General features: G+C 42.5%; 1 protein-coding gene across 4 annotated transcripts in view; it reads right to left on the bottom strand.

Moving 5' to 3' along the window:
- Positions 1 to 20,936, bottom strand: part of INVS (inversin) — a 162,841-nt gene that overhangs the window by 16,807 nt on the left and 125,098 nt on the right. For 3 of the 4 annotated variants that reach the window (XM_028108782.2, XM_028108783.1, XM_088019066.1), the window contains exons 13-14: positions 17,566 to 17,837; positions 733 to 1,450 (exon numbers count right to left, since the gene is read on the bottom strand). In XM_028108782.2, the coding sequence (XP_027964583.1) occupies positions 733 to 1,450; positions 17,566 to 17,837 (990 nt within the window). The remainder of the gene's footprint in view (positions 1 to 732; positions 1,451 to 17,565; positions 17,838 to 20,936) is intronic. The other variant, XM_028108784.2, reaches the window with a different exon arrangement.

Genomic DNA, 20,936 nt, shown 5'->3' with positions numbered 1-20,936 from the left:
GGCCCTAGTGGGGCCTGCAGATGAAGGAGATGATGAAATATGTGAAAAACTTGCAGCAAAGGACTCCTCCAGTCCTCCCATGATGACTCCCTGGAGGAATTTGTCTATGTCAGGACGCCTCCACCACTACTCCTAGCCCCTACCCCATAGTCCCAGCTCGGCAGGTGCTTTCGCAGGGTTTTGTAATCTATGTCAGCCACTTAATCCACTATGACCAGGCCCTGGTTTAGGTACTCGGACTATTACTAATTCCTGGGTAGTAAGGACATAAAAAGAAAAATAAAATATCTTACACGTGTAGTGCTTTAGAATTCACAAAGTGCCCATGATTTCATTCTAGCAACCTGCCATATAAACAGGACAGATGCAGCAATTACTAAATCCTGTTTCACAGATGAGAAAACAGCAAGAAAAAAAAAAAAAAGCCACGTGATTTGTAAAGGGAAACTCAGGCTTCTTGGTTACAAACTGAGGCTCTTTTCCTTTACACCAGGCTATCCTGGCTGCTTCCTGATTTTCTTGGCAAAACCATCTTCCAAATAGCTTATCAATGTAAATTACAAGGACCTACGCATGAGTGAATTTTCTGGGCACACTCAGTAAAATTGGCCTTGTCATGCCAGCACATGGAATTCACTAGAAGAACAGAGCACAGGGCGTGTCACATTAGGACGTTAGGAGTATCAGGACAAGCAGAGATCCAGAGGAGCCGGGGCCCCTCCCTCATCCTACCTTCTCCAGGCCCGCTGGATGACCGCTGCCGCCTTGTTCTTTTTGCGAAACAGCTCTTTCCTGCTTCTTTCTTTCTGGATTATCTGCAGCCGCAGCTCTACGGGGAGAAGGCCAATATTCACACTCTGCCCAGAGAGGGGACCAGGTGCTGGATCAGTCTCCTTGGATATCAGAGTGTCCTCCCACAGGGTGGATGTTCCCGACTTCCTGACTCCTGACCTCAACACCTCTGTGTTCTGTGGCAAGTCTGAGCAGATCCCTCCTGCGAGCTTGTCCTGTGTCATTTTGTTTCTTGATGTTCGATGGTGGAGAGGATTCTGCCCAGCATGGACCACCTCCCCCTTGGCACTGCCAGGCCGGCTAGAGCCAGCCGGGGAGTGCCTTCCTCCTCGGAGCTCTTGAACTCGTCTTTTCTGGGAGGCACATTTGGCCTTGGGTGCTGTGTCCTGCCGCCTGCTGGGTTTCCGGGGGCCATCCTGCCGTGGAAGGCTTGCAGCTGCCCAACTGGCATCCTCTCCTTCCTCGTCTGGCCCAGCCACCCTGATACAGGAAGGCTGCTTCAAGAAGCCTTTCCCCTTGTCACACTGCTGCTCACCAACTGTCTCACCTCTGGGCTTCTCAACAGAGGAGACTCCTGGATGTCTGTTTCCATCACTGCCTTCACTGGGGCGGAAGTGGACACAGGCAGATCGGCCTTTAGACTGTTCTCTGGGTGATTCTTGGGGAGACAAGGGAAAAGGGAAAGAATATTTATTGTTCCAAACTTGCATAGTGGGGCAGTTCTGCTCATTTGTTCACGTAAAATACTCAGACTTGTCCTAGTAACATCACCATGATAGTAGTGATTCTAATTAGGGGGAAAAAAAACCGTTTAGCTTCTATTTCTAGCAATGGAATGTTAGCTAACCTGATACCTTCCCACTACAATGCTGACTAAAATATAATAAACATTCTTTTACAAGCACCATAGTGCCTTCAAGAAAATGAAGGAAATCCAAAAACAAAGTAGAGGGCAAAAACAAAGGGAAAACTGAAAATCAGAGTGTTAAGTGTGTGAGCTGATCCAGCAACTGTCTGGGCAGGTAGTAATGGTGGAGTGGGCAACAGTGGGTCTTACTAAATATCTGGCTGTGTTTTAATATCCAAATAATGACAGAAAACAAGGTCTTGCAGGCAGAAAGTTAGCTAGAACCAAGACCCTGCATGAAGCCAGGACTCTTGAGGGGTTATATCCTTTGGGAAACAACAAGCAAATTTGTCTTAGCCTGAGTTCTGGATGGGGGAAAGAATCTCCCTTGAGAATTTGAAACTTAAGTCCTGTGCCTCACATGGGTTTCATATTCATTTATTCTCAACCCATAGAAAAAATTAATATAAAAACCAGTCTCAAGATGGTGGTACAGGATGCTTCATTGAAGCAAACACAGTTATTATTTTGACATGGCATTCCCTCAACTCAGGCCACACAGAGGGGTCCTTCTGAAAATGACTTCACAATCCAAAATTATAAAATGCATGAGGAGATTATCTACCGTGAATGAGTTAACAGACACAATAGCAATATTAGATCAACAAGAACTTAGCTAATAGAACAGTGTATTCTTTTGATTAAACACAAAAGAATTTAAAAATATGGGAAAAGAATAGATTTGAAAAAGAACTAAATACAACCTCTAAAATGAAACATTTCAGACTCAATATAAAAAGCAATGAAAGAACTTCTGCTTCTGTAAGGGCAGAATTGAGGCATACTCACCACTGAGGACAACAGAAAAGCCAAGCAAAATATTAAAAACCACCTGTCTGAAGGCATCAAAGAGCTAACAAGACAGAAAAAAATATGGGGCCAAGATGCAGGAGAATCAGGTAACCGACAGAAATGAGCAAGGCATTTGGGGTCATATATTCCTAGGAGAACAGAATTATCCCCTCAACGTTTGGAGGACACAACCTGGAGTCCAGAACCTGCCAAGAAGCATTCCTTTGGGCTGGAACCCTGGAGGGCTATATCTTAGGAGGAAAGGTGAACTCATAGTAAATTGACCCTTGGAGGGACTGAGTGCAGCTTTGCATCATCTCAGTATTAGAAACTAGATTAAGGTTTGGATTGCTCAAACTTGGATTGCTCATGCTCCTAAATGTCTGCCAGAAGCCAATGTAAATCCCTTCTGGAGGAATTACTATTATCCTAAATCTTATGTTATTTCTCATGTAAATTTTTATATTAAATGTCTACCACTCAATCAAAAATATGCAGGCAGATAAAGAGACAAGATAGTATTCAATGAGTGGGGGTGACAATAAAAACAGACACACAGATTATCCAGATAATGTGTTTTCAGAAACAAACTTTAAAATAACCATTTTACAGTGCAAAGAAGTATCTAAACTATGCTATGCTTCATGTAAGACAAAGGGGATATAAGGAAATATACTTGTATCTGCTAATTTGTATGAAAGAAATATAGAAAGGATAAACCAGAAACCGAAGAGACTGGGTACCTACTGTGATTGGGCAGGAAAGGGGGAGAAAGAGGGAAATGGGAACTAGGTAGTGGGGTGAGGGGGAACAATACTTCTCTGTGTCTATCTTCTGTATAGTTCTGACTCTTAGAACCATTATAATGTTTCACAAACACCACTAAAGCCCCAATTAATTAAACAAGATACCACCACACACCTATTAGATGGTGAAAACACAAAAAACACTGATAACACCAAAGGCTGATAAGGATGTGCAGCAACAGGAACTCTCATACACTGCTGGTGGGAAGGCAAGATGGCACAGCCACTTTGGAAGATAGGGTGGCAGTTCCTTACAAAACTGTTCTTACCAGACGATCCAGCTATTGTTCTCTTTGTTATTTACCCAAATGAATTTGGGTAAATAACGTCCGCCCAAAACCCTGCCTATGGATATTTAGAGTAGCTTTATTCATAATTTCCAAAACTTGGAAGCAACCAAGATGTCCTTCAGTAGCTGCATAGATGACTAAATTGTGGTACATCCCGACAATGGAATATTATTCAGCACTAAAAAGAAATGAACTGAAAGGAAATGAAATAAAAAGGAAATGAGCGCTAAACAGAAATGAGTTACCAAGCCATGGAGGATGTTCCTAAGTGAAATATTACTTCCCTTGTATGAATATTACTAGTGCATATTAGTAAGTGAAAGAAGCCAATCTGAAAAGGCTACCTACTGTATGATTCCAACTCTATGACATTTTGGAAATGGGCAAAACTATGGAGATAGTAAATGGATCAGTAGTTGCTAAGGGTTCGAGGGAGGGAAGGATAGACAGGCAGAGCACAGGGGATTCTTACGGCAATGTGATGGTTAATTTTATGTGTCAACTTGACTGGGATAAGGGGCACCCAGATAGCTGATAAAATATTTCTGCATCTGTCTGTGAGGATGTCTTGGAAAGAATGAATTGGTAGACTGAGTACAGAAGATTGCCTTCACCAATGCAGGTGGGCAACATCTAGTCTGTGGAGGGCCTCAATAGAACAAAGGTGGAGGAAGGGCAGATTTGCTCTCTTTGCTTGAGCTGGGACAAAGCTGCCCTTAGACAAAGCTGCCCAGGTGCTGCTACTTTTCAGGCTTTCAGACTTGGATCAGAACTTATACCATCAGCCCCTTCATCCCCCTGATTCTCAGGCCTCTGGACTCGGCCTCACACCATCTGCTCCCCTGGTTCTCGAGCCTTCAGATTCACTGAATCATACCACCAGCTTTCCTGGTTCTCCAGCTTGCAGGCAGCAGATCGTGGGACTTCTCAACCTCCATAATCAAGTGAGCCAATTTCTAGAACAAACCTCGATATATATATATATATATATCTCCTATTAGTTCTGTTTCTCTGGAGAACCCTAATACAGGCAATGAAACTCTTCTGTATGGTGCCATAATGGTGGATATGAGTCATTATACATTTGTCAAAACCTATAGAATGTGCAACACCAGGCATGAAGTCTGATATAAACTGTGGACTTTGTGTGATAAGGATGTATCAATGTAGATTCATCAATTTTAACAAATGCACCACTCTGGTATAGGATGTTGAGTTGGGGAGTATGTGTGTGTTGGGGGCCAGGAGTGTATGGAAACTCTGCACTTTCTGCTCAATTTTGCTGTAAACCTAAAACTGCTCTAAAAAGTAAATTCTATTAAAAGGAAAAAATTAAGAGGTACAAACTTCCAGTTCTAAGATAAATAAATCATAGGGATGAAAAATACAGCATAGGAAATATAGTCAATATTATTATTATTATTTTTAAAGATTTTATTTATTTATTTATTTATTTATTTATTTATTTATTTATTTACTTGAGAGAGAGAGAGAGAGAGAATGGGAGATAGAGAGCACGAGAGGGAAGAGGGTCAGAGGGAGGAGCAGACTCCCTGCTGAGCAGGGAGCCCGATGTGAGACTCGATCCCGGGACTCCAGGATCATGACCTGAGCCGAAGGCAGTCGCTTAACCAACTGAGCCACCCAGGCGCCCCTATAGTCAATATTATTATAATAATGTTGTATGGTAACAGATGGTAGCTACACTTATGGTGAGCATTGCATAATGTACAGGATTGTCCAATCACTATGTTATAAACCTGAAACTAATGTGTGTAACATTGTATGTCAACCATACATACTTCAATAAAAAAGGGAAAAAAAAAGAAAAATAATGAAGAGACTGCTAGATGATATTAGATACTAACTAGTGATGATAAAAATAATGTGATTTGGGTATTAATATAGATAGATCAGTTAGAAAGAATACAAAGCTAAAAATATACCCATATATAAAAATATATATAATAAAGATAGCATTTTTAATTTGTGATTAGCTGAGCTGCTTAGAGCCCCTGGGTGTGAACCCAGAGAGAAATGCTGTACCCCTCCTGAAGCCATTACTCACAAAGCCCGCTGCCAGTGTTGCAAGTATATGGCTCATTTCCATGTATATTATTGATATTCCATGCAGATTATTTCATGTATATGACTAGAACAATTGCCTATTCTCTAAAAAGAAGTCATTAGATTCCAATATCACTATATAAAAAATTAAATTTGAAATAGTAAAAATCAGAAAATATATGTGTTTATTAGATCTTAAAGTGGGAAAAACCTTTTCTTAGGTAAAACCACAAGGATAAAAATCTCAAAAGAAAAAATTAAACAAAGGGTAAACTTAAAAAAGACATTCATTATATATGATAGACAAAGGTTACTATTCTTATTATATGCTAAGCTTTTAGAAATATTAAGAAAATGAAAAACCAATATAAAAATTGACAGAGTACATCAGTGAACAATCCAGAAAATAAATACACAGAGCCAGTAAAAATATGACAAAATTCCATCCTGCTAACTAGGATTCAATAAAATCACTATTTGCCTAAATGTTTAGAGAGAGTTTTTGGTTTTTTGCTTTTGAAAGGCTGAAATAACCTTTTGCAACCGCCTGGAATGAAATTTGGCAGGATGTTTAAAGAGCCATAAAAATTAGAGATGTACACAAAAATGTGTATGAAAGGTTATTTAGCTCATATGTCCTACAACACAGACATGATTAAACAAATCATGCTGTAGTCATGATCTGATATAATACTAAGCAGCTACTAACATTTTTGTTGAAAACAAGGAGATAATGTAAGACCTCAAAATAGGATGCCCACTCTTTTCTGAAATAAAAAAAAGGAAAGTTCTAGTAGATGGATTTATACCGAAGTGATAAGAGTTGATTATGTTAAGGAGGATTTTTATTTTTTCTTTGTTCTTTTCTGTTTCAAAATTATTTTGTAATGTACATTAACCACTTTCGTAATTAGGAAAACACATCATTTTCTGTTTAAATAAAAAGTACCCAACTACAAAAAAAAAAAAAGCCCAACAATTAAAATCAACTAGGATGTGGGAAAGAACTCAAAGTGGATTATAAATAATAACAAACAAACCTAACTGTATTACAAATGAATTAGGTAACCACACTAAAAGGTGAAGAAAAGAACTGACCTAAGTAACTTTGTAAAAACATATCTTGGCTGGATACTGTAAGGACAAAAAGAAATGTATGTGAATACTGTGCTCTAGTTAGTAAGTTTGTCTCTCACAGGGATATGGGTTAGCAATTCTGAAACTGCTTTATGTGTATACCAGGATTGAACAAATAAGCATATATATCCTAGATGACGGGAGCCAGATCCTTCACTGTTGGAGGAAACACTTCAAATAAAGAGAAGAAAAGATAGAATAATCGCTGTGGTGTTGAATGGAATTGGAGGTATCATGAATATGAACTCGTGTGTGTGTGTGTGTGTGTGTGTGTGTGTGTGTGTGATACACACACACAGACAGATGCAGAAATAGATGTAAATAATTTTTAGCTCTGTCTGCTGATAGGGCTTAGGAACAACAGTACTCCAATAGTAATATGCCCCCCTAGCACTCAGATTTTGGTTTCTAATACCATTCTTCAACAAAGGGAACCAGGGTTCTTTGGAGAAGTGGTTAATTCCAGGGCTCTGACTGGGGGGAGAGATATGAGGAGGTTTCATTTTGAAGAGACCCATCTGTTCACAGAGAGGAAAATGGATTAGGGGAGTCAGAGCAGATAAGTAAGACCAGTTAGGAAGCTACTACAACAGTCCGAGTTGGAGATGAAGGCAAGAAGGTGTGAGGTAGAATATACGGGGGTGGGGGATGAGAGGGAGAAAACGGGTTTGAAAGATGTTTAGGAAGTCAATGAGACAAGAGCTGGTGACAGGTTGGGGACGGGCAGTAAAGGAAAAGGAAATAATCGTTCCTCCTGCACTGAGTGTTCAGACGGATGAGTACATCATCAACCAATGCACAGAGCAGGCTTACATGAAATCTTCATCAGTCCTGTCTCAGCTAGGTTGAGTTTGGGATGCCTTTGGGACATCCAAGTGAGGCATAAGTAAATAACTAAATATACATAATTGGAACAAGGGAAGGAGGTCAGGGAGTCTTTGGCATACAGGAGGTAACTGAATTTTTTGTGTTAGCCATTGTACACACACCAAACGTAAGGGCCCACTTACTCCCACCAGTCATACCCACTAGTTCTGGCAGCCCATATGGTGAGAAAGAAGATAACACCAGGGATGGCCCTTAAAACAGCAAGTTTCTCCTCCACTAGACTCTCCCGAAAACCACACTGACTCAGACAACTTTATCTCACCACCTCCCACAAGGAATCTGCTAGCAAGTCCTCTCAATTGCATCTCTCCAGGCCAGCCCTTACTCCTCGCCCTGCCACTGTGTCTTAGTGTAGGCCCTGCAAACCCAACCTCCACTCAGCCACAGTGATCCTCCTAAATATTCCATCTCCTTCCTTCCCTACCTCTTGAAGAAGTAATAATTAGATTAGTTATAATAACAGCTCATATTTATAGAGTGCTTTAGGCACTGGGTTTAAATCTTTCCATGGGTTATCGCCATAATGTTCACAAATTTCTAAGACAGGCATTATCTTTTTTTTTTTATAAATTAAGAAATGGAGGCTTAGAAGAGGTTAAGTAACTTGATCAAGATTATATAGGTAGTGATAGAGTCTATATGTGAACCTAGTTCATTTGATTCTAAAGCTTGTGCACTCAGCCATCATGCTCTCCACGCACTGTAAACAAGGGAAGAATTACTATGAGAGAGAAGAACGAAATCACTTACTAAGAGATGTTGGGCAAACCCCTCTTTCAGGGTCTCCGTTTCCTGACTTGTACTGAAAAGGCTGTACTAGATGCTTTCTAAAGACACTCAAGCTCTAACATTCTCCATTTCTAAGAGATAGGATGAAGGAGAAAAAGAAGTGGCCCACATTTCCCATCTCTGGGTTCCTGCTGGTATGCCTACCCCTCAAGGTCTACACTGCATAAGCACTGATGAGTTGAAGTAGCTGTGACTCTTTAGAATGTGGCCAAACAGAAAGCGGCTCGGGGTGTCCTCTGCCCAATTATGTTGGGGTTTCCCAGCAAGACTATACTAGAGAAGCTCCAGTCAATGGATATTCTTGATTCCTAGAAATTCTATTTTCCTTTGTACCCTGGCCTCTTAGGCAGGTAAATGAGGGCAAAGGCTGCCCATGAAACTGGAGCTCCTTCTCCTTACATCTGAATCAGGCTGATTGGCCTCCCTTCTATTTACTCTTCCCCAAAGTTTGGATGCTGTGTTTCTCTGAGACCCTATCTGTATATTTGAATCTGGCTCTTCCCAAAGGTCCCTTATTCAGGACACCAGTGCCTGCCCTCAAAGGAATGAGGAGCTCCCCTGCTTCAGAATTATTTAGAATAGTGACTTTCAAATTTTTGACAACTCTGACATTGTGGCCCAGTATACTCATATTCATGTATGTACACACACACACACACACACACACACACACACCCCTCTGTGCCTAGACATACAACTACAATAAAATTTATTACCTTTATTATGTGCAATATACTTTGATATATTTTTTTTAAGATTTTATTTACTTATTTGACAGAGAGAGAGCACAAGCAGAGGGAGTGGCAGGCAGAGGGAGAGGGAAAAGCAGGCCTCCTGCTGTGCAGGGAGCCCGATGCGGGGCTCTGTCCCAGGGCCCTGGGATCACGACCTGAGCCGAAGACAGACGCTTAACTGGCTGAGCCACCCAGGTGCCCCTACCTTGAGATTTTCTAATATAGTCTATTTCATGAAAATTATCCTGGTCCAATCCACTAAATTCATTTTATGAGCCATACATGGCTTGAAAATCATTACAAAACCATGTCCTAGATCACCTTTAAACTAGTCTGTGGAGGGCCTCAATAGAACAAAGGTGGAGGAAGGGCAGATTTGCTCTCTTTGCTTGAGCTGGGACAAAGCTGCCCTTAGACAAAGCTGCCCAGGTGCTGCTGCTTTTCAGGCTTTCAGACTTGGATCAGAACTTATACCATCAGCCCCTTCAAGTAAGGAGAGAAAGTCTAACTAGTATCAGTGTAATTAAAGGACAAAAGGATTGGTTATTAGGGGCCCTGGGTGGCTCAGACGTTAGGTGCCTGCCTTCGGCTCAGGTCATGGTCCCAGGGTCCTGGAATCGAGCCCTGCATCGGGCTCCCTGCTCAGCGGGAAGCCTGCTTCTCCCTCTCCCACCCCCCTTGCTTGTGCTCCCTCTCTCACTATCTCTCTGTCAGATAAGTAAATAAAAATCTTTAAAAAAAAGGATTGGTTATTAAAAACTGAAACTTAGTGGGCTTTTCAGGATGTAAGATGACTGATTATCTGAATGTGATCAGATCCACAGTAGATCTGATTGGTCTTGTAGCATAAATGTCTCAAGGTGTTTTGGAGCACTCAGGTGGCTCAGTCAGTTAAGCGTCCAACTCTTGATTTCAGCTCAGGTCATGATCTCAGGGTTGTGAGATAGCACCCTGTGTCAGGCTTCGTGCTCAGCGTGGAGCCTGCTTAAGATTCTGCCTCTCCTTCTCCCTCTGCCCCCCACCCACGCACTCTCTCTCTCTCTCAAAAAAAAAAAAAAAAAAGTCCCAAGGTGTTTTATAATAACCGGAAACACAATTACCCTCTGTACTTGTAAAAAGTCTGAAACAACTGTGCTCCCCCTTCTCTCTGTTGAGCACTGGATTAGGTGGAAAACACTGTCCATGTGAAATTGCAGGGATTAAGTGTAATTCTTGTGGTACACAGTAAGCCCCAAACCCATCAAACTTTTAATGGGTGCTTTCTAAGAGGAGTCAGGTCAAGAAGTATTTACCTATGTAACCAATTTTCTGCTCACTGTTGTAAGAAAGATGCTGATGGTATGGTCCTTAGCCCCAGTTATAGTTAAGTATGGCTGGTACATAGTGTGGACTCAAAAACATATCTGTTGAATGGATGCATTGCATGAGTGATTTAGTGGACTGAGTAGAAGCAAAGCTTTGCCATAAAATGGAACTCTGTTACAGAAAACATGAGTACACCTAATGAATACATTTCATATCTTTTTTTTTCTAAGATTAATTGATTTATTTTAGAGAGACAGAGGGAGAGCAAGCACAGGGAGGGGCAGAGGGAGAGGGAGAGAGAAACTTTAGCAGACTCCTCCCAGACCTCAGAGCTCAAACCTCTGGTTTGAAGATGTTTCTCTACCCCCTTGAATCTGGCCTGGTCTTGTGAACTGCTCTGATCAACAGAATGTGGTACAAGTGATAGGAAAGTTTTGAAGCCTAGGCCTCAAGAGAGCTTGTCACTTCTGGCTTTCTCTCAGAGCACTGCCCTGAGAACAACATGCAAGGAAGATGGTCTTACCTTCTTACCTCCTGGAGGATGCAAGGTCATGTAGAAGAGATCTGAGACACCTTGGCCAATAGCCAGCACCAATGGCCACATGTGTAAAGGAAGCCATCTCGGACTTTCTAGTTCCATCGGCCACATGAGTGAGCCCAAGTGACCTAAGAGAGGAACTGCTCAGACAACCCACAGAATTGTGAGAAATAAGAAGTTGTTGTTTTAAGCCACTTAGTTTTGGGGGTAATTTGTTATGTCACTAGAGATAAACAACACAGAAACCAATAAGCTAAAAATGAGAGGTGCTGGCCTAACAAAACCCATAGCTTTGACTTAGGGACTGATGAGTGAACAGAAGCTGGGAAGGCAATAAAGAGACTATTACCAAAGGCTGACAGAGCAGAGAGGAAATTGCTATTGGAGTTTGGAGAATGGTCAATGGTATTATTCAGGGGCAGAATAATTGGCAAGATGGGTAAAAGTTACCTGCAGTAACTTAGAAGACAGAAAACATATCTAATGAATTTGTAGATATGGATTAGGAGAGTTCCAGGGGCAATAACAAGAAAATATCAACCAGCTTTCTTAGCTCCATGGAATAAGGTGTGGGGAAAAAGAAGTAAAATTAGGAAAGAACTGCTCAGTTTACAAGCAGAATCTAGAGGAAATACAAAGAGCCTAAAATGTGCCAGGTTAGCAAAGAAAGCTGTTTCACATATTCATTCTTTCCAGTCAATGAAAGAATCTCTTAGTAAAATATGACTTAAGGATAAAGATCAAATCAGGAGTAGTACTGTGCAACCCTTTATTAAGACCTTAAAAATATCTAAGATGGTACATTGTAAAGCACTGTAAGCTACACGAAAGAACATCTAAGAACTTCAAGGGCATTTTCCCACAGTAGCCTGAGCCACCCAAAGTAGAGAGAGGCCTGTCTGAGAAATAATTATAGATGTAGTTTTGGAACATGGAGTGAATCCAGTCAGATTCATAGGGAACGCACAAAATTTTTTTTAAAGATTTTTTTTTTTGTTTATTTGAGAGAGAAAGAAGCAGAGCACACGAGCAGAGGGAGAGGGAGAATCCCAAGCAGACTCCCCGCTGAGCATGGCGCCTGATGCGGGGCTCAATCCCATGACCCTGAGATTATGATCTGAGCCAAAATCAGGAGTCAGATGCTTAACCGACTTAGCCACCCAGGTGCCCCTGAAACCCATGAAATTTCTGAGGTAATTGTATCACAAAGAGTATCACTAGCTTGAACTGCTGAGGCAGTTCAAAACAAACAGGAGCCTCTGGAACCTCAACTTCCTATAGGCAGGAAACAGGCTGAAGAAAGGTGTTTAGCTGCAAACATCCGCTATGTCTTATGGGAAGGGAAGATGTCTCAGAGAGCAGAACCAAGAACCCAGGTGGCAGAGCCAAGAGCCAAGGAGAAGAATGGAATAGGAAACCACATACAGGGGTAAAACCATACCCTAATCAAGGAACATTCCATACTTCTACACTGCTAATGTGTAACCAGTTGGCTTTTTTTTTTCAAGATTTTATTTATTTATGTGATAGAGAGAGACAGCGAGAGAGGGAACACAAGCAGGGGGAGTGGGAGAGGGAGAAGCAGGCTTCCCGCTGAGCAGGGAGCCCGATGCGGGGCTCGATCCCAGGACCCTGGGATCATGACCTGAGCAGAAGGCAGACGCTTAACGACTGAGCCACCCAGGCGCCCCACCAGTTGGCTTTCAGAATTGTTATGGACTAGTGACTTGTATGTGCCTCTTATTTCTCCCCTTTTGAACAAAGGTGTCTACTGTGGTTATTCTGTTCCTGCCTCATCATTGCTTGTTGGGTGTGGAGAGGGGTTGATAATATGTGTTTTTGGTTGGCTACTCCCTGAATTGGAAAGATTCACATCTGGGGAATCTCTTTATTTATTTATTTATTTATTTATTTATTTTATTTTATTTTTAAATTTATTTGACACAGAGAGGGAGAGCACACATAGGGGGAGCAGCAGGCAGAGGGAGAGGGAGAAGCAGGCTTTCTAACGATGCGGGGCTTGATCCCAGGACCCTGGGATTATGACCTGAGCCAAAGGCAGACGCTTAACTGACTGAGACACCCAGGTGCCCCAGAGCTGGGGAATTTTGACAACATCTGGACATGACATAGGTCTTAAGATCCCAAACTTCAAGCTTGATGTGATAACTGAGATGACATTTTGGGGTCCTGAGATAATTTTGAGAATACTGTGCATGTGGGAGGAATGTGAATAATCTGTGACCAAAAAGGAACTGTGGTAGATTTTTTAATAGCAAAAAATTACTCCCATCCTAGTATGCACAAAAGTAGAGTATATTTCTCCATATCACTTAGTCTGGGCTGGTCATACAACTTACTTTGACCAAACAGAATGTAGCATGCACATTCTGGAGCCTATTCCACGAGAGGTCTTGTGGCTTCTGCCTTTGCTTTCTTAGAATGATGCCCTGAGACCACTGTGTAGGGAGGCCAGTCTAGTCTAATGGAGGATGAAAGGCATATAAAGCAGAGTCAAGAAATCTCAGCTCATAGCCAGTATCAACTGCCAGACATTTAAGTCAGTCTGTCTTAGACCCAGTTCAGCTGACCCTCCACCTGCATGTAGCCACATGTGAGAGAACGGGTGAAACTGTAGAGGAACTGCCCAGCCAGCCCACAGAATCATGAGAAATAATAAATTGTTGTTCTTAGCCACTTAGTTTTAGTGTAGTTTTTGTTTTTGTTTTTGTTTTTTGTTTGTTTTTTACATAGCAGCATATAATGGAAACAACACTGATCTTATAGATCTTGTAATCTATTGGAAAAAACAGACAAGCCAGCGATAACAGTAAAAGGTGATGGTCTTCCTAATATGGAAGTACAGAAGACCTATGGGAACATATAGCAGGAAGATGAAGCCTTGTTTTATGGGGAAGTATGGCTGTATAGAGGAAGTAACATTCATCCTGAGATCAGAAAAATAAGAGGCACTTTTATCCATATGAATGGGGGAGTGTAATATGCAGTGACCTCAAGCTAAGAAAGAATTTGAGGAAATTCGATGTGGTTGTTACATCACGGGAGTCTAGTTAACACCAGCTGAATGAATAAATGAATGAATAGGGTGCCTGGATGGCTCAGTTGGTTAAGTGACTGCCTTAAGGAGGAGTCTGCTTCTCCCTCTGACCCTCCCCCCTCTCATGCTCTCTCTATCTCATTCTCTCTCTCAAATAAATAAAATCTTTAAAAAAAATAAAAAAAATAAATGAATGAATATATAACAAAGCATCAGACCTCCTTAAGGTATACGTTACTGATGCATTATCACTGTAAAGTGGGTTATGGAATTACATTCTGGATATGTTTGTGGCCATTCATGTGTACTTTTATGTAGCTGTTCTTGGCTAGATCATCAGTGTGGTTTAATAACAGTAGTTACTGAAGACCTAGTACAAGTCATGGGCTATAATAAGATTCTACATTAATTATTTGATTTCTATTCATAACTGCCTTGCAGGGTAGAGAGTATGCACTCATTTTTTTCTTATTTAAAATTGAAATATAGTTGACACAATGTTACATTAGTTTTAGGCATACAGCATCTTAATCTTGCTATGCTGTGCTCACCACAGGTATAGCTATCATCTATCATCATAGGCACTATGATAATACCATTAACTGTATTCCCTGTGCTACACCTTCCTTCCCCATGACTTGTTCATTCCATAACTGAAGCCCGTACTTCCCACACCCCTTCACCCATTCCGCCCATTGTCCCACTCCCCTCCTCTCTGGCAACCATCAGTTTGTTCTTTGTATTTATGAGTCTCTTTCTGCTTTTTTTGTTTATTCATTTGTTGTTTTTTGAGTATTCCTCCCCCAACCCATTTTATGGGTAAGGAAATTAAGGTTCAGAGAGAGAGAATGAATTGTCCAAGCCCTGAACTGGGTCACCATGAGATTTCATAGACTCTTTCTGGGGTCCAAAAGGTCAAAACTATTTTTATAATACTACTAAGACATTATTTGCCTTTTTCACTATGTTGGCTTTTGCACTTAAGAGTTCTGGAGGGCTCTCACTGTTCCTTAATTTGTAAGAATGGCTCCATATGCTTAAATTGCTTTGGGCAAATGATATAATTTATGCAGAATATCTGTTTTCCTTCTGGGAGTCTGGAGTTGTAGTATATGCTAGGCAGAGGGTACTTATGTAACTGACCCGAATAAAAATCCTGGAGTCCTAAGTTTAGGTGTGTTTTCCTGGTAGAAAAAAGGCTAACTAGTTGTTACAATTCATTGCTGGAGATGTCCACAATAGCCAAACTATGGAAAGAGCCTAGATGTCCATCAACAGATGAATGGATAAGAAGATGTGGTATATATATACAATGGGATATTATGCAGCCATCAAAAAAAGAAATCTTGCCAGTTGCAACAACGTGAATGGAACTAGAGGGTATTATGCTAAGCAAAATAAGTCAATCAGAGAAAGACAAGTATCATATGATCTCACTGATATAAGGAATTTGAGAAACAAGACAGAGGATCATAGGGGAAGGGAGGGAAAAATGAAACAAGATGAAACCAGAGAGGAAGACAAACCATAAGAGACTCTTAATCTCAGGAAACAAAGTAAGGGTTGCTGGAGTGGTGGGGGGTGGGAGGGATGGGGTGGCTGGGTGATGGACCCTGGGGAGGGTATGTGCTATGGTGAGCGCTGTGAATTGTGTTAAGACTGATGAATCACAGACCTGTACCCCTGAAACAAATAATACGTTATATGTTAATAAAAAAATAAAGCAAAACAAATGGAAAAAAAATTCATTGCTGGAGGAATTCATCATGTCTTGTGTGATTCCACTGGGAGAAGACTCTTGGAAATTTGCATCTGGTTTCTTCCAGACTTTGCTCCATGTGCCTCTTCCCTTTGTTGATCTTGATTTGCATCCCTTTGTTATAAAAGATCCTAGCTGTGAATACAAATATATGGTGAGTCTTGTGAGTACTCTTAGCAAATTACTAAACTTTGCGGGGGGAGTCTTGGGGATCCCCAACATACTAAGCAAAATCCAAATAGGATAAATTCCAAGAATCCATACCAAGACACATCATGTTAAACTACTGAAAATCAAAGATAAAGAAAAATCTTGAAAGCAGCCAGAGAGCAGTGGCATGTTACATAGAAGCATTACTGAGGAACACCAATTTGATCGACAGTGGATTTCTCGTCTGAAACCATGGAAGCCAAAAGTGGCACAGCCTCTTTCAAGTGTGGGTAGGAAAGACCTGCTAAGTGTGCATTCTGGATCTGGTTTATCAACTCTTCTGGAATGAAGTCAAAACATTCTCAGGCAGGGGCACCTGGGTGGCTCAGTCAGTTAAACGACTGCCTTTGGCTCAGGTCATGATCCCAGGGTCCTGGGATCGAGCCCCGCATCGGGCTCCCTGCTCGGTGGGGAGTCTGCTCCTCCCTCTGCCTCTCCACCTGCTTGTGTTCCCTCTTTCTCTCTCTCTGGCAAATAAATAAATAAAATCTTTAAAAAAGAAAAAAACATTCTCAGACAAAGGAAAACTTATAGAATTTGTGGCTAGTGGAGCTACTCTAAATACTGGCCAAAGAAGTTTCTTCAAACAGAAAGAAAATGATAAAAGAGGGAATCTAGTGCCCTGGGAAGGAGGACAGAACAAGAGAAAAATGGAACTATGGGTACATAGAAGAGACGATCCTTTTCCTCATGGTGTTTATAAATTATATTTGATGATTGAAACAAAATTTATAATTATAATTATAAATTATATTGGTACCCAATTGATTGGTACCTAATCAATGATATTTAAAAATGGGGAAGGTCAAGGTACCTAAATGGAAGTGAGGTTTCCACATTTCACTCAAAGTGGTAAAATGTTATCGCTTCTCGGCCTTTTGGCTAAGATCAAGTGTAAAGTGGTAAAATGTTGGTACTAGTTATAAGAAGTCCCTTATAACTTATACACACATTATACATATAAGTATATGGTAATACTCACAGCAACCACCACAAAAGCTGAGGAAAGAGATACACTCAAAACCACTATCAGTCAATCAAGATGGAACCCTAAAAGATGTTCAAGTACCCTACAGGAAGGGGAAAAAATTAAAAAAAAAACAAAACCAAGGATGAGGGGGCGCCTGGGTGGCTCAGTCGTGAAGTGTCTGCCTTCGGCTCGGGTCATGATCCCAGGGTCCTGGGATCAAGCCCCGCATCGGGCTCCCTGCTCCGCGGGAGGCCTGCTTCTCCCTCTCCCACTCCCCCTGCTTGTGTTCTCTCTCTCGCTGTGTCTCTCTGTCAAATAAATAAATAAAATCTTAAAAAGAACAAAAACAAAAACAACAACAAAAAACAGGGATGAGAACCAGAGGAAATAAATAGAAATAAATAATAAAATGGCAGTCTTCGGTGTTAACATAATTACCTTAAATGTAAATGGACTAAATACACCAATCAAGAGAGCCCACAGTCCGTGGGATGGCATCAAGTAACAAAGGCAATACACGTACCGTTTGGCTTTCTGGGGTCTGTTCCCTGCACATCTGGGGAAAGATGCTGCAGATTCTGGGGGGCTCTGCCTGGAGATCCTCCACAGGCTCTCCCCTCAGGGTCCTGGGCTGTGTCGCTGGTGGGAGGCTGTTTGCTGGGGGCCCAGCTCTGCCCATGGGGCTCAGCCTGGGTGTTGGGCAGACAGGGAAGGGCTTGGGGTCTGCAGGAATCTGGGCTCGGCCTTCTCTTCTGCTGTTCTGCCTCCCTTCGTTTGTTTTCTTCCTCTCGTTTCCTGGAAGGAAAGCCAAGGAGGCAGAGGAAAAAATTAAAAGACTATTACCCATTCAAATGTTCCTGAGTGAGATTTAAATGTTATAAGGAGCTACCACATCACAGGAGGGGCTTGGAAATTCAGTTTCCACAATTTCACAATTTTTGGTCTTTTCTCCAGACCTTATAGCTCAAAAGATGATGGAGCTGAAAAGAATTTTACAGATCAGACTTTGCCCAGTTTGGACACACATGATGGAAAACTCTGTGAGGCAGGACACAATCCTAAGGTGTTGTGTGCCCAAGCCTGTGTGGGATCACTGCAGCTACACGCCTTTTTCTCCTATTTCAGAAAGCACATCAGAATGCAACTGAGCATGCCAGTCACAGGGACAACCCTTAATCTTCTCTATTTATTAAAAAAGACCATGGCAAGCCTTATGATTTATATGAAACAATTACTTACAAAGGAGCTCACAGCGGATAATAACACGCCTGTGAGTTGCAACCCGGCTAATGAGGCAAACCCACTCATTTTGTAGATGAGGTCCAGAAGGTAGGATGATTTTCAAAAAGTCATACACAAGTCCTGGTGGCGAGACTGGCCCCTGTGGAGAGCAACGGACTAGAAGGGGGCTGGCCAGGAGAGGCCAGGCCGAGGAATGAGTGGCAGTGCGAGGCAGAGGAGGATGGGTCTGAGGCAGCCCAGGTCCAGAAAGGGGCAAGTTGCTTGAGGACGAAGGGGCTGAGTTCAGGACAAGATCTATTTGACCAATAGCATTAATTGCTAGGGATTTCCAAGGGAAAGAAAGGGGGAAGAAAAAGAACATTTACTGAGCCTCTCCTGTGCTGGGCCCCGAGGGTCACAGAGTATACCCCTCCCTGGAGGAGACTTGATTTTGGAGGAGACAGCTAGGAAAGAAGGGCCTAACAAACGATGGGAGAAATGTTACACTTGTTAGCTTGCACAGAGCGGGTAGTGATTAATGTTGTCTGGAGGAGTCCAGAAGCTCCCAGCTGCTGATTCTCAAAGATGTGGAGAGGTTTGCCAGGCAGATGCGGTGGGAATGAAGACGTCAGTGTGGGGAGCAGTTTGGGCAAAGGCACAGGGCGTGGGAAAACGGGCTCTGTTTGCCTCTTCTCATCTTCGAACAGAGAATCTTAAGCAGGCTGCACCCTCAATGCGGGGCTAAATCTTGAGACCCTGAGATCATAACCCGAGCTGATACCGAGTCGGGACACTTAACAGCAGGCGCCCCATGCATACCCCATGCATACGTGCAGCTCAGGTGACCCAGTTACCGCGCAGGAAGAGAAGCAGGGGGCCACATAAAGGTTCGGCTTAAAGTAGAATGATCAGGTCCATAGTGGAGAGAAGCCCACACTGGGAAGTATAAGAACTTTTCTATTCCTGCCCCTGCCAAGAACTACAAAGTGATACCGAGCCAATTACTTTCCTGTTGGAGACTCAGTTTCCCCAGGTCTAACACTTGTATGATAGTCTATAACCTGGAATTGATTTAGGGTTCTATTTGGAAGCCAGATGTCTTTATAAAATCTGGGGTATCTTTTGTAACGAGATAGGTTTCTTTTATTGTAATAGCTGGTATCAGAGTCCCTCTTGGGGGGGGGGGCTTGTTTAGAAAAACATTTTAATCAGCTTGGGAACAGAATGGAAGGCTGATGGCTGGTGAGACCTTCAGGGCCTATGTGGCGATTGGCCCTGAGGAGGGGAGTGCTGCGCCTGATGAAAAGGGAATGTGTTTGAGGCTCCTGACAGGGAGGGAGGAGATGAAAGAGCCAGAGAGAAAGGAGGGGGAAGAAAGAGAAGATGAAAGGCTGGGTATTGTGTATAGCAAGGGCCAGGCCAAAGAGAACCCTCCATGCGAAGCTGATGGCCAAGGACTTTAGGTCTGTGCTCCTCACACTTTAACGAACAGAGTCTCCTGAGATCTCATTAAAATCTAGATTTTGATTTAGCAAGTGTGGGATGGGCCTCAAGATTCTGCATTTCTTTTTTTTTTTTTTAAGATTTTATTTATTTATTTGAGAGAGAGAGAGAGAGCACGAGAGGGAAGAGGGTCAGAGGGAGAAGCAGACTCCCCGCTGAGCAGGGAGCCCGATGTGGGACTCGATCCCGGGACTCCGGGATCATGACCTGAGCCGAAGGCAGTCGCTTAACCAACTGAGCCACCCAGGCGCCCAGGATTCTGCATTTCTAACAAGCACCCAGGTTATGGAGGTGTTGCTGGTCCTCTGAACCACCTTGAGTAGCAAGGCTTAAGACAAAAGAAAAGTTTCATATGGACTGTTTTTTGTTTGTTTTGTATTTTAGAGAGAGTGGGTGCAGGGAGGGGGGCACAGAGGGAGAGAGAGAGAGAATCTTAAGCAGGCTCCACCCTCAATGCAGGGCTAGATCTTGAGACCCTGAGATCATAACCCGAGCTGATACTGAGTCGGGACACTTAACCGACTGAGCCACCCAGGTGCTCTTCATATGGACCGTTAACTATGCCATGAAGGGATATGAAATGCAATTCTCCTCAATGACACCAACTTTTGGTAAGGTCTACCAGGCTCCTATGTGCTATTTTATAAGCAACCTTACAAGCTACAGAGCTAAGATACCAGACAGGGAAGCAAGAAACAAGAGTGAGGCAGAGACCCTAAGCCTCCAAGAAGTCACAGAATTCAGATTTTCACAGGCTGTGTGATTTGAGGCAATGTTTATTTAGATCTCAACGGACAGAGAAGACCCAGATGACAGATACCTAGGTTATACTTTGATATAAAGCCTTGTCAACCTAACTTCCCCTTCGGAAGGTCTTTTGTCCCGTGGTGAAGCTCCTGATCTGGGGCCCAAGCTTGCTTATCTCATCGTTTCCCACTAAGTCCCATTCCTAGCAAGAGTGGCCAGATGGGTTGTGCTAAGTCCTGATTCATCTGACTCTGGTTTTGTCACACACTTTGCCGAGTGCTGACACCTGAGCGTGCAGCACTGCAATCGACAGGCTAGCTGGACAGCCTGTCATCATCAGTGCCTGAGAGTCATATGGAGGCCAGTAGGTGCCATTTCAGTGTGAGCTGTCTGGGAGAAGGCTGCTTTTCGGAAGAAGTGGAA

This window comes from Eumetopias jubatus, unplaced genomic scaffold (genome assembly GCF_037043125.1).
Source record: "Eumetopias jubatus isolate StellerSeaLion01/CBP00866 unplaced genomic scaffold, mEumJub1_p1.0 scaffold_15, whole genome shotgun sequence".
NCBI classification, from domain to species: Eukaryota; Metazoa; Chordata; class Mammalia; order Carnivora; family Otariidae; genus Eumetopias; species Eumetopias jubatus.
This window is presented reverse-complemented; position numbering and strand designations above follow the sequence as displayed.